At 39.3% G+C, this 12,323-nt stretch overlaps 1 protein-coding gene across 6 annotated transcripts in view; it reads left to right on the top strand.

The window, feature by feature from the left end:
- The window catches only part of GAB1 (GRB2 associated binding protein 1), a 91,933-nt gene that overhangs the window by 61,098 nt on the left and 18,512 nt on the right, over positions 1-12,323 (top strand). For 5 of the 6 annotated variants that reach the window (XR_009418307.1, XM_059470526.1, XM_059470525.1 and 2 more), the window contains exons 3-6: positions 2,566-2,779; positions 9,080-9,675; positions 11,498-11,583; positions 11,790-12,093. Coding sequence is in view for 5 of the 6 variants with exons in the window: in XM_059470526.1 (XP_059326509.1) it covers positions 2,566-2,779; positions 9,080-9,675; positions 11,498-11,583; positions 11,790-12,093 (1,200 nt within the window). In the remaining variant the exon portion in view is untranslated. The remainder of the gene's footprint in view (positions 1-2,565; positions 2,780-9,079; positions 9,676-11,497; positions 11,584-11,789; positions 12,094-12,323) is intronic. The other variant, XM_059470528.1, reaches the window with a different exon arrangement.

Raw genomic sequence — 12,323 nt, 5'->3', positions numbered from 1 at the left:
CTCACTGCCGTAGGATGGTAGTGAAGTTCAAAAATATAAAGGCACTCAAAGAAATAGGAGAAATTCAGAGAACAGTGTGTCAGAGGGTAGGTCAGCAGAGGCTGTGGAAGCAGCCTATGTCTTGGGGTGCCCCAGAAGCTGGAGCAGTGCATCAGGCTTTGTGGATACATTGGCCTCTTTCAAAATTCGTGATTTTATTTTTCCCTGGAAAGTCACCCTTGAGTTTTGCTGCTCTTCCTGGGAATGCTGGTGCATCATGTGTTTAGTTGCATCAGGTCACGTAGGTACTGTGTACATGTTGGGCTCTCCTGACTGCATGAGGGCTGACTGGCACACCTATGTTCCCTGGAAGCCCCAAGGATATCCTGTTTGATTTCTCTTTTTTCTCCTCCTGTGAGCTTGGCACCGAGCAGTTCCAATGGCATGAGGGTCTGTGCATCGCCAGGCCCGGGAATGGGGTGGGCACTGAGGCACAGGGGAGCTCTTAAGGATCTCATCTCTTAAGTGTGGTCAAAAAATTATGTGTTTGGCAGGAAACCTTTCTTCCCCACCCTTTACTTCTGTTCTTCAGTTCTGCAGGGGACAGGGCAGACAGCTGCTTGTCCTTTCTCCCACTGCTGCTTTTCCAGAAAGTACAGAAAGTACATTCCTGGTGGGTCCATTCATGCACTTCTCTGTTCCTGCTGTTGAACCCCTGCATTAGGGGAATCATGAAACATTAGCAGGTGCCTCAAAGAGGCTTCTTCAAGCTCTTGAGTTTCCTAAATGATAGAAAATTGTTCATATTTTATATTTAAGCATGTAGAAAGTAAGCTACTTTTTTAGTAGTTTTTGCACCCAAGTACTGCTGTATTTGAAAGGAAAAAATGAAGTGACTCTAGAATACAAATAAATAGGATGTGCATAGTAAAGACAAGGGTATTTAAGTAAACATCGGCTGTTTTAAGTAACAGTTTTTAGATAACAATTAATGTAATGGATTTTACCTTTTTTTACCCCCATTTTTCTAAACCATAGGATGTGGTTTAGGAATATGTGCTTCAAGAAATGTAATGTATAAAGATTTTATGAATTATAAACATCTCTATACTATTATTTATCTGATCTGCATGCATCAATTTATTTTTATGCGTGCGATCCCTTGATACTGTCTGTTTCTTTTCCTTCTTCTGCTAACTAGTTGGATGAATAGGTCAGCCACAACCCTTCATAATAACGTTTTTTTAGGCTATCCTACCTTTTCAGGAAGGTTGAGTTGAGGAATTTTCATACACCTAGACTTCTTCCAACCACATGGGTGTGGTGGGATTTAATTTCTGAGCCTGTTCAGATACCATGGAAGTTCAAAGCAAGTGTGGCTATTTCTATTTCCATGTCTAAATCACTTGTACTTGGTGTACACAGAACTGGAAGCAGGAGGGCTGTGTTCTGGGCTGCTCATCTCTTATTTCCCAGAGCGGTGCTGAGAAGCAGAAGCTGAATGAAGGTACTTTGTAGTGCGTAGCTGGCCTGTAAGGCTGACAGGAGCAGGAGCATTGGATAATAACATGCTCATTTGAACAATGCTAATAATCAGCATCCATTCTTGGGATGTGCAATTTGGAATGTACAATGAATTGCAAGTAAGCCTTGATAATTAGGAAATAGTTTGCTTAGTTATGTTGTTCTTAGTCAATGTCATTAAAACAATGAAAAAGCCAAATGATTGTTTAATATTTGATGATGTAGATATTTTCTAGCCTCCCAGATAATTTAATAGTCTGGATATATGTATTCAGAAGGCAAAAAGAAGTTGCATGGATAGGAAGTGGATAAGAATTATAAGGTTATTTATAAGAATTATAAGGTTATTTAAAAAAAAAAACAAAACACCTCCTCTCCCCCCACCCCGAAAGAAATCCAAACTAAGCCAAAGCAAAACAAGGAAATGAAACCAAAACCAAACCCAACCCCTTCATTTATTGCACAACAATAAAAATTTAGGGTATGTAATCAGGGGGCTTAGTGGAACATGTTACCTGTTGTACCTTTGCATTATTTTTCTAGTTGTAAAGAATCTTCCATTGCCAAAGCAGCAGTTTTCCTGTCTGTTTTCAGATACTGAGAGTGGCCAGGTCTTGCCTGGTAACTAATTTCAAATGTTGAAATGACCTTGGTCAAAAAAGAATGAATACCTCCAAGTGCTGACTTGGGTTGCTGTGTTCAAGTAATAACTTATGGGCTTGTGCCTGCCCTTGATTAGAACAACAGATTTGTGTTTTTAGCTGTATTACCACAGCTGTCAACATATTTGTTCTTTCTGTGGCCAGAAAGCAGGTTAAATAAGTCTTTAAATAAGGCAGAACCTCTGTTTGCAAGGCTTACTTAAGAAATTGATTGCAGTTTGAAAAGATAAAGATTGATGTATAAATGTAAATTCCCTGAAACAAACGTTAACACCCAGATGTTATCATGTCCAATTTAACAAATTTGAACTAAAACCTGAGAGTTTTTCCATCCTCTTATCTTACTGTTGAAGAACTATTTCTTCACTATATAAAGAAATCTTTGCTTCTGTGTTTGCAGATGCTGTGAAGCCACCAGTTAGTTCTTTACAACCATCTGCTGAGTTACCCTTGCCCATCAGCACTTCACCGCCCTCCGTGCAAGCAGAATCTTCCCTTCCTTCTCCTTATCGGCTCATTAACGTCCCCCCTCTGGAGTCTGCCTCTGGTCAAGAAGATCCTCAAGACTACTTACTGCTAATAAACTGTCAAAGTAAAAAACCTGAACCTATGAGGTAAGTGACTTTTTTTTCTTAATAACACTTTTTTATATTATAGACCAAGAATGCTTGTGCTAAATGCATTTTGTTACTACTGAGATACTGAGCATTTGGATGCACATATCTACACAGGGAAGCTGCCTGTAACTTTTCTTTGTTTTTGTTCCATGCATTAAACCTTTTGCTGCAATAGTAAGTTGTTTGATCAGTGTTACATTGCATTCTCCAAAAGTGTTGACAGCAACTGCCAACATGAAATATCACAGTGATGCATCGATCCAGGCCTTCCATTGGAGCTTTGAGTGATGCATGACACAAAGTACGCTTTCTTTAGCCACAATCTGGTGTTCTTAGTCCACTTCAGTACTAGAAAAAGCTGGAGGAATTTAGCCTTTCTCCCTCCTGGCATTTGGTTCCCCAGTTTTGCCAGTTAAAGCTTTCATGGAAGGGGTTAAGAAAACATGCTGATGTTTATTATCATCTGCCAGGTTATCACATCACTGAGTACAGTGATCTTCAAGTGGCATTTGTTTACTATTACTAGCATGGTTCAGACTCTCAAACAAGAAGAAAACCCAATTATTTTATGATAACAAAGAATGCAGAGGCTGAAACCACTTGGTTTCCATGTCCTGAATTTGAGCTTTTTCCTAATAACAGATACTTAAAAGGAAACTCAAATAAGCTTTATTTTTTACTGAATAAAGAGTGCCTACACAGTCAGTTATCTAGAGAAGTGTACAATAGGAAATTTGAAGGAAAAATTTAGCACTTCTACAGAATTAAATTTCTATTTATTTCTCCAGGTGCTACTTTCAACTTAAATAAATCCACAGCACCTCCTGCATAGGAGGATATGATATTCATATTAGCTACCTGGGAAATATCACTGTGTTTTTCCAGAATGGATCATAGAGCAGGCTGCCTGGGGACATACTGGAGTCTCTGTCCTGTTTTAAAAAAACTATTTAAAAGAACCAAAAATGAACTTGACTGGACAAGCTCCTGAGGAGCCTTTGCTGTTTTTGAAGGGTTTGCTTAGAGGTATTGGAAAAGCTGAGCAGATAATGTCCAGAGGTCCCTTCCGACCTTAAACATTCTGTAGGAGAACCATATAAATCCCTCTGAGAAGCTTCTTTTCTGTACTAATTTCAAATAAAATCTGCTGAGATATTTACAGAAAAATTAACAAAACATCATATTATTTTTGTAATTACAGACAAGTGCCATGTGCTCCGCACTCCCTTGGCGTTTTTATCTTGCTCTGTTGTGCTTGAGTTTCCTGGTCCATTTACTGATGATTGTGTAGAAAAGTGCTCACCCTTTACAGTCTTCCTTATAAAACAAGGGAATGAGCCTAGAGTTCCCCCAGAGTATGGAACGTGCATGTTCCAGTCAGGGTGGGATGTCCCAGAACCTCCTGCAGGGGACAGGGAAGCCCAGTGTTGGAGATTTCAGTGTTTAGTGATGTTCAGAAGCTGATAGTGCTGAAGAGGAATGTCAGTGTTCCTGCCAAAAGCTTTTGGGTTCGGTATCACTTCCTGAACAGCTTGGCAGAGGAATTGACTTGGATTTCAGCAATCTTGGCCTATCAGAAATGTGTCTGAGTGTCCATTTGCTTCTGGGAGGAACAGGCTCAGAGCAGAGTTGTACCACCACAACGTGAAGGTGTTTTTTGGAATGATGAAAGTTGGGATGTGTAATTGAGTTTCTGACCTGATTTCCACAGTTATGTGATGTGTGGGTTAAGTAGAGGATGAGGAGACCATAGAAGGGGCCACAAAATGTGGTATAGAGTCCATGATTAGCCTGCAAAATTTCTCAAGGAGTCACTAGTGACACAGGAGAGAAGGTACTGGGGAAGGCAAAAGGTCCAGTGGTGATAAAATACCTAGTGAACTGAAAGAACAGAACAAAATATTTGGGAGTATAGAGATTGTTTAAATAAATGATGGTTTTATAGGAAAATCTGAAGACATTGACATTAGGATCACTTGGAGATTATATGAGTTTAGTTTATTTTCTGTAACTAAAAAGCTGTATCCTTAAATTAAAAAGGCTGTGATCATAAAAATTCAGAATAACAGTTGTGCTGGACTTTCAGTTCCACCTAAAAGGACTGCCTATGTTTTATGTCTGGTAACATAGGTAAGCTGCTGGGTTTGGGACAGAATATAGAGCATATAGACATTTTCCTATGGAATGAGAGCTTTGTGTATCTCAGTAGCACATTGCTAAGATGATTAGTAAGAGTGCCCCAATCCATATCCTTACAGACAAAGAATAAAAATTAAATGGCTGCATCATTTTCCTGTTTTCCAGGCTTGGAACACTTTATCTGGGTATTTCATACAGACTTAGTGTCAAGTGCAAGGCTTAATAGCTGTAATTAAACAGGCAGGTACTGTTACTTAATGTTTTCCCTTTAGACTTAAAAATTACCATTTTGCAAAGGGAACATTTTCTATTTTGATTCTGCATGTTACTTTACAGGTAACCTGAGAACCACTGAATTGTATTTCAAGGCTTTGATGTTCTTTTCTGGGTGAGATGGGTCACTGTGAAACATAGATGTATCTGAGTCACCTCTTTGGGATTTTTGAGAATTGTAGTGTTTCAGACCTAGAAAATAATTATTACATGTTCCATTAAAGTGTCATAGAGTGCACCACATGCTGTTGTGAGACTGTCTTGCATGCAGCAATTGCAGCTGTAACTATCACTTGCAGTACTTTGTCTAAAATAGTTTCGTGCTCTGATCACCGCTGACTTAAGAAAGAGCATTGTTTCACTGTAGCATTTAGGGAGATTTTTAAGGTTGTGTTTGGATCCTAGAAAAGAAAATGCAGCCAAACATTGCTTCCAAATCCCTTATTGTTCTGGCTCGTTCAGTAGGTGTATTGAAATACTAAATGCTGTCTTCCTCATCTTTCCTATTGTATATGAACCAGCCAAGGGTCACCTTTTCTCTCAGAAGAAGGGCAGGAATACCTGCTATTAGAAGACTTTGAAAGTAAAAAGATTCCACTTCAGTGAGTGAACAGTAGCCATTCTTGGAACATGTGTGAGAAATTAATCACAGAGCCATTAACTTGCCTGAAAATACTGTTTGTCTGAGACTCATCTTGCATGGTGTTCATGAGTTTTAACAGAAAAACTCAATAACTTTTGCTTCCATTTTCTGAAAAGAGGTCTGGATGTTATTTATTTTTATGTCTGTCCTGTTTATTCTATGCTTGCTGTTGCTGTCCCACATTGCTAGCACACAAGAGCAGTTTTGCTGCCATTTTGTTTATAATATTCTGTTTCATTATCATATTGATTCCTGTGGATGGGAAAAGACTCAGCTGAAAAGGATGAGTGGTCAACCCAGCCCAAATACTTAATTTGCACAAATGAGATTATTACCCCTCAGACTAAAACGCTTGGTGTAGCTTTTTCTGGGTCTCTGTCAACAAGTGGTTTTTGGTACATGGAGCCGGGCTTGTTCCTGGGCTCCCCTTCCTCACTGCCCCACCTCCTCTCGGTGCAGCTTAATGCCCAGGCCTTGCGGCTCAGCTGGCTGGGCACTTTTCTTTTCTTGGTGTGTGGAAGGAAATGGCCAGTCCTAGCACTGAGTGAGGGCTGGTTTGGCCACTCACCATAATTTGCACGTATGTGATGCGCACATGTGATAACACTGAATTCATGTCATAGTCATCTTCTGCTAATAAAGTGAGGAGTTATCATTGTGTTACATCCAGCCTTGCCATTATTTTAAGTGGAGGTGTAAAAACCCTTTAATACTTATCATAATAACCATTTGTTAATGGAATATTTAAAACATTTTTTTAATTGAGCTGTACTAAACAGAAATTAAAATTCCTAAAGGATAGAAGTCATTAAAAAAACCCTCAAAAATACAAGCCAGGAGTATGGTCTGCTCCTGTCAACTATGCACTGTACATTTTCAGAATTATATATGGTGTTGTTATCATGGTCAGTGGTTAATGCTGACTTTTAAAAATAGTTAAAATTGTAAGGCTGAATTCTCTGGTTTCATTTTGGCATAAACTGTTTTCTTTGTTTCACAGTGTCTTCGGACTTTCAGTTGTGCAAAATCAGATTGCTTACTACCCATTCATATTTTGAAAACTGTTTCAGTAGACTAAGAAGTTGATTCCAAAAGATTGCTTTCAAAATTGTGAATTAAATCAGAAATTCCCTCTTGTAATAAGAAATGTAAGCTGTTGCCATCAGCTAAGCAAATGACAGACCTAGCTGTCTCATGGTTTTTGAAAGCCCTCTGTTTGCACAAGTGCTTGTGGTCAAGAAAGAAGAAGCATCATTCACTTAGACCCAGAAAAACTCATATATTTAGAAGGATAGTATTTGTTTCTTGCATTTCATGGATAATCGTTAGGCTCTGGCATTGTAAATATGCTGTTGTTTCTTTTTGAGCTTTGGTTATATATTCCTGTGTGTTTTGTAGTTTTTATGTTTTATTCCTGTAGTTTTAGATTTTTTTCCTTTTTAAGTATATCCCAGTGAACTGAAACTAACAACTTTGGTTCCACAATTGATTTTCAGTAGGTGTAGACTGCCCACTTTATTTTTATAGTATAAAATTTAAAGATCCCAGTCCTTGCCATATTTGAGAATTGCTTGACTTTTTCTGGGATTTTGGTCTAAATGGATATCATAGAACTAGGAGAGTACATTTAGAAAGCGAGGAACTCCTGAATCAATCCTTTGAATAAAGAGGAGGGGCTGCAGCAGAGCCTGAGCTTAGTGTTCACAATCTATTATGCACTTTTAACCTCATGTGCTTCCTTCAGTCCTATGTGCTCTATATTTTGCAAGTGTTTTAAACTTCTAGTGGTTCATACATGAGTTTTTGAAGCTCTGAGGCAAAGAGCTCTGAGGCAGCTGTTAAGAAACAAGAGAAATATATATTCATGGTCAGCATCATGAGTCATATAGGAGATTTTACTTCCTTGGTTATGTGAAGAACGAATAATGAGAAAAGTATCTTCTTTTAAACTAAATGCAGATTAAAGTTCAGAGTTACCTAGAAACCTGTTCTGACCAGTGACAGAACTGAAATCTATGTTTAAGGTAGTAATCAGAGCAAAATTACTATATTTTTTCTAATGGAAATTAGGTGCAGAACCTGTTAAATAAGGGGGAAAATTATTCTTATGGTAGTGAGTGTACTTTATGTATTTTATTCCTCAAAAATTTTGGAACTGTGTGATCCAATTGCTTAATAGAGCTTACTAAGAGTTGTGTTGCAGGTATTCATTGATACCCATGCATGCTGAAATATTTACATATGCATGTATAAATTAACACAATGGTGTGCTATTGAGGTAATGAAAATAGGAAATATGTTATGTTTGATCAAAAAGTGTATGGACTTCCTTAACTTAACTACACCACTACCATCTCCAGTGCTAGTATTTTGCCACTGTTTGGACTTTCATTTAAGCAAGGAAGCCAGACTGATAACAGAATTTCTCTGCCTGGAGCACACTAAATGGAGAGGTTTAGAAAGGAAATCAAATTATTGTAATGTGGTTACTTTCCATGTAAGTTTACTGGTAGTGGTTAGTATTTGTACTAATGAGTGCTGTTCTCATAAAAGAATTTCCTCATCTAACAATACCACCTTCATTTGCATTCAAGACAAAAGGTCTCTGTTGCACATGGAACCTATGGATTTTTTTTTCCCCTCAAAGAACATACCATTTTCCTCCTATTCATGATTTTAGCTCTTATTTCTCTTTTCCTTATATATTTCAAATGGGTTTTATATGGTCAGTATAACTTCAGGCATGCATTTAGGGGAGTTACAAGCAGTCATATTTTTTCTCTTAACATTTTTTTCTAAATTATTATAATGAGCAAGTACTGTAAGTCCAAGAACTGAGCATCTTATTTTTACCTTTCACAGTGCCAATAGTGTTGCTGGTTTGCAGCATGGGTTAAAAAAAATTATTAAAAAACCTCCAGCCCCCAAACTTGGCTTCAAACAGGCATACTGAAAATCACTTGCTTTATGAAACATCAGCCTGTTGGTAAAGCTCCACATTTGTGCTTTATATTTCACATGAATGAATTTGTATGAATGTAGTTACTTAGGATGCTTAGGTACTCCTGTTTGTTTAATAATAGAGTGCCTGCATCTCATTTTAAAAAAATAAAAATAAAGAAATTGGAAGACCCTGTTAGACTTTTCAGTTGGTTCCATGAGAAACGTTGTCTTTATGATTTGCAGTGTTTGTTTTTCTCTGTGTGTTCGTCAACATTCTAATCTCACAATCTCACATGTAGATCTCAGGCTGACTCTGCAAAATCCAGCTCTTCAGAAACAGACTGCAATGATAACGTGCCTTCCCACAAGAACCCTCTTGCACCAGGGAGCAAGCACGCTGTGAACGGCTTCTTCCCGCAGCAGGGCGCCTACGATTCCCCGCCTTCCCGCTCCGCGCTGGCGGACTCCAGCCTCTACAACCTGCCCAGGAGTTACTCCCAGGATGTTCTGCCCAAGGCAGCGTCTCCATCTGGAACTGATGCCGAAGGAGAGCAGCATGTTTTCAATACCCCATCAGCAGTGTCATTAGACACGCAGATGAGGCACATCTCCATTAGCTATGACATTCCCCCCACACCCGGAGGTACTTATCAGATCCCACGAACTTTTCCAGAGGGAACCTTGTCTCAGACTTCAAAACTGGAGACGATTCCAGACATCCCTCCACCTCGGCCCCCCAAACCTCACCAGGCAGCGGATCGCTCTCCTGTGGAGACGTGCGGCATCAGCCGCACCGCGTCGGACACGGAGAGCAGTTACTGCGTGCCCGCTGCAGGAGCGCCGCCCTCGCGCAGTAACACCATTTCCACGGGAGACCTGAACGTCTTCCGGAAAGGTCAGCATTGTTTGGCTTGAGCTGTGTGAGCTGAATGGGCTGAATAATGTGAGGGGCATTTCTAGCCTGTAGGAACAAGTGTTTAGCCCCTCACAATTCACTATCACTATGTTTAAAATATATTAGAAAGACGAACAGAGATTTTTTAAGGAAACCATCAAAACAGCAAAGCGCAGAACATCCGTAAGGGATGTATATTGCACTGTGGCATTCAGCCTTGGCTGAAAATACTTGAAGATCTAGACATAGTTATTTGGAAATAACTGAATTCAATACTACCATTTTCAGTCTTTCAGAATGACCAAAGTGAGCTTAGTGAAGTGTGGTGCAATCTGCAGAAGCTGAAATTGTTTCACGAAGATAAGTGGGATATGGTGTATACCCAGCGCTTTGAGATCAGCCCTGATTTGATGATCATTGCCACCAGGCTTTCTTTCTGTCCATGTGATAGACATGCTTACTGCAGTATTTTAGTAAAATTAAAGTTGTTTATTGTGGCCACCTAAATGTTGCTCCTCCAGATGTGCTGTCATGCGTATTTTCTTGTTAACCACTTTTGGGCTAAGGGTTTCACTTTCTTTCAGATTTCTGAAGCAGGTGGGTATTACAGTGTTGTTTTTAAAATGAAATTTTTTATTTGTGTAAGTCAATATTTATGTTACAGATGATTTTAAAGGAGAATGGTTTGAAATGAGGGATGAATACAAGTCTTTTAGAGGAGGCAATATGCAGAATGGATGGGATCATACAGATGCTCAGATACTATTGTCCTATTTGTCATTCATTTTGTAGACTGAGCATAAAATATTGGTGGTTGTCAGTGTTTTAAAATGACAAACGAACACTATGAAAGATCCTTGTTTGCTTTGCTTATTTTCTCTCATGTAGTATTTTCTCCCAAGTAAAACCACCACAGTCATTTTGCTAAGTTTATAGATGAGTATTCCTATAATGAATCTGAGATTGTCTGCCTCAAGAAAATTAGTCTTTCTGAAAATGTTGGTTAAATTTGGTACTTAAGAGCAGAATTGTTTATTTTCCTCTGTGGTGAAAATCTCAAAAAAAAAGGTCCAACGTTTTTTTTCAGGGCAAGGTGGGGATAAATCCCAGAGTTTACCCAATTTCTGTGCTGGCATCATGAGAGGGGGCATCCGTGCCACAGGGTAAAGCAGCCTGCTGCATGCATGGATGAGCAGAACTTGGGAGCCAGGAGTCTCACAAAGACCCCTGTCCAGCAAAGAACCAGCCACAGAGGGCCTGCCAAGAGCCAGGACTCCAAAAAGGGAGAAATCTTTGGTTTGGCAGCAGCCCACTCCAACTGAAAGCCCCTGGAGACCACACTGGGGCACTGAGAGATGGGATTCACCTGTTCCTGCAACAGATGGGATCCTGTTGAATCAGCACTTTCCAAGCAAAGGGCATCAGTCAGAAAACCTTTTTCCAGATGTTAAACTACATCTGTTGTTTGTTTATTTTAGATTAGGCTTTTCATGAGGGCCCAGATTCTCACTCATTGCACGAAATTCTTACACATGCTCAGTTAAAAGATAGACTCTGCTGCTTCTTTAAAAGCAGAAATTTATTTCTCTTTTCTTTCCATGGAAAAATGCCACTGTGAATGCTTCAAGTTGTAACTGATGAGTGCTAAGATTGTTTGTGAACACAGTATTTTCAAATATAGATATATCTAGGGCCATAGCTTCAGGAGGTGTGTTTGTGTACTCTCAGAAGCAGACGGTAAATAACAACAGACTCTGGATGCCTGTGCCAAGTGACAGGAACAGGGGTGATAAATAGCTACTTTCTCTTCTTGTTTCCTTAGAAATTAGTTCTCAAGACTGTTATGATATTCCACGAACGTTTCTGAATGACAGATCTAATTCATTGGAGGGCTTCCATAACCACTTTGTAAGTATGACTTGATCTGATGAGAGGCAACCGTGACAGTGTTTGAATGCTCTTTGTTCCGGTGTAAGAAAGCAAGCTGTGCAGTGTTTGTCATTTTTCACTTTCAATAGAGTACATTAATCTGAGTAGATTAGGTTAAAAGACTCATATGATACACAGCTTATTGCATAACGTATTTTGTTAAAGGAAATATATGTTAATTCTAGAAAAACAGAAGCATGTTGACAGTGGGAAGTGTTTCAAGTGAAGAACTAGATGAAAATTATGTCCCAATGAATCCCAACTCTCCTCCACGACAGCATTCCAGCAGCTTCACTGAACCCATCCAGGAAACAAACTATGTACCCATGATACCTGGCACGTTTGATTTTCCATTGTTTGGAAAGCAAGTCCCTCCTCCTGCTCACATGGGTTTCAGGTCCAGCCCAAAGACCCCTCCCAGACGGTCGGTGCCTGCTGCAGAGTGTGAGCCGCCGCCAGTGGATCGGAACCTCAAACCTGACAGAAAAGGTGAGGAAAACCTCTAAGGAAACCCAATTTTTATCATCTAAGAAAATAACATAGCTCTCTCAACTTCTGCTTAGAGGAAAATTGTCATGTTTTTAGAAATTGTTTTAGAAATCATTTTTGTCCTATAACTAAATCACAGAGGAGCCCTGGCATTATTTTTAACATTTTAAAACATCACAATAACAATCCAAATAAAAGCATAGGTTTAGATTTTATTGCCATACTTACTA

Source organism: Ammospiza nelsoni, chromosome 4 (genome assembly GCF_027579445.1).
Source record: "Ammospiza nelsoni isolate bAmmNel1 chromosome 4, bAmmNel1.pri, whole genome shotgun sequence".
NCBI classification, from domain to species: Eukaryota; Metazoa; Chordata; class Aves; order Passeriformes; family Passerellidae; genus Ammospiza; species Ammospiza nelsoni.
The sequence above is the reverse complement of the archived record's forward strand: the minus strand, read 5'-3'. Positions and strand labels throughout refer to the sequence as shown.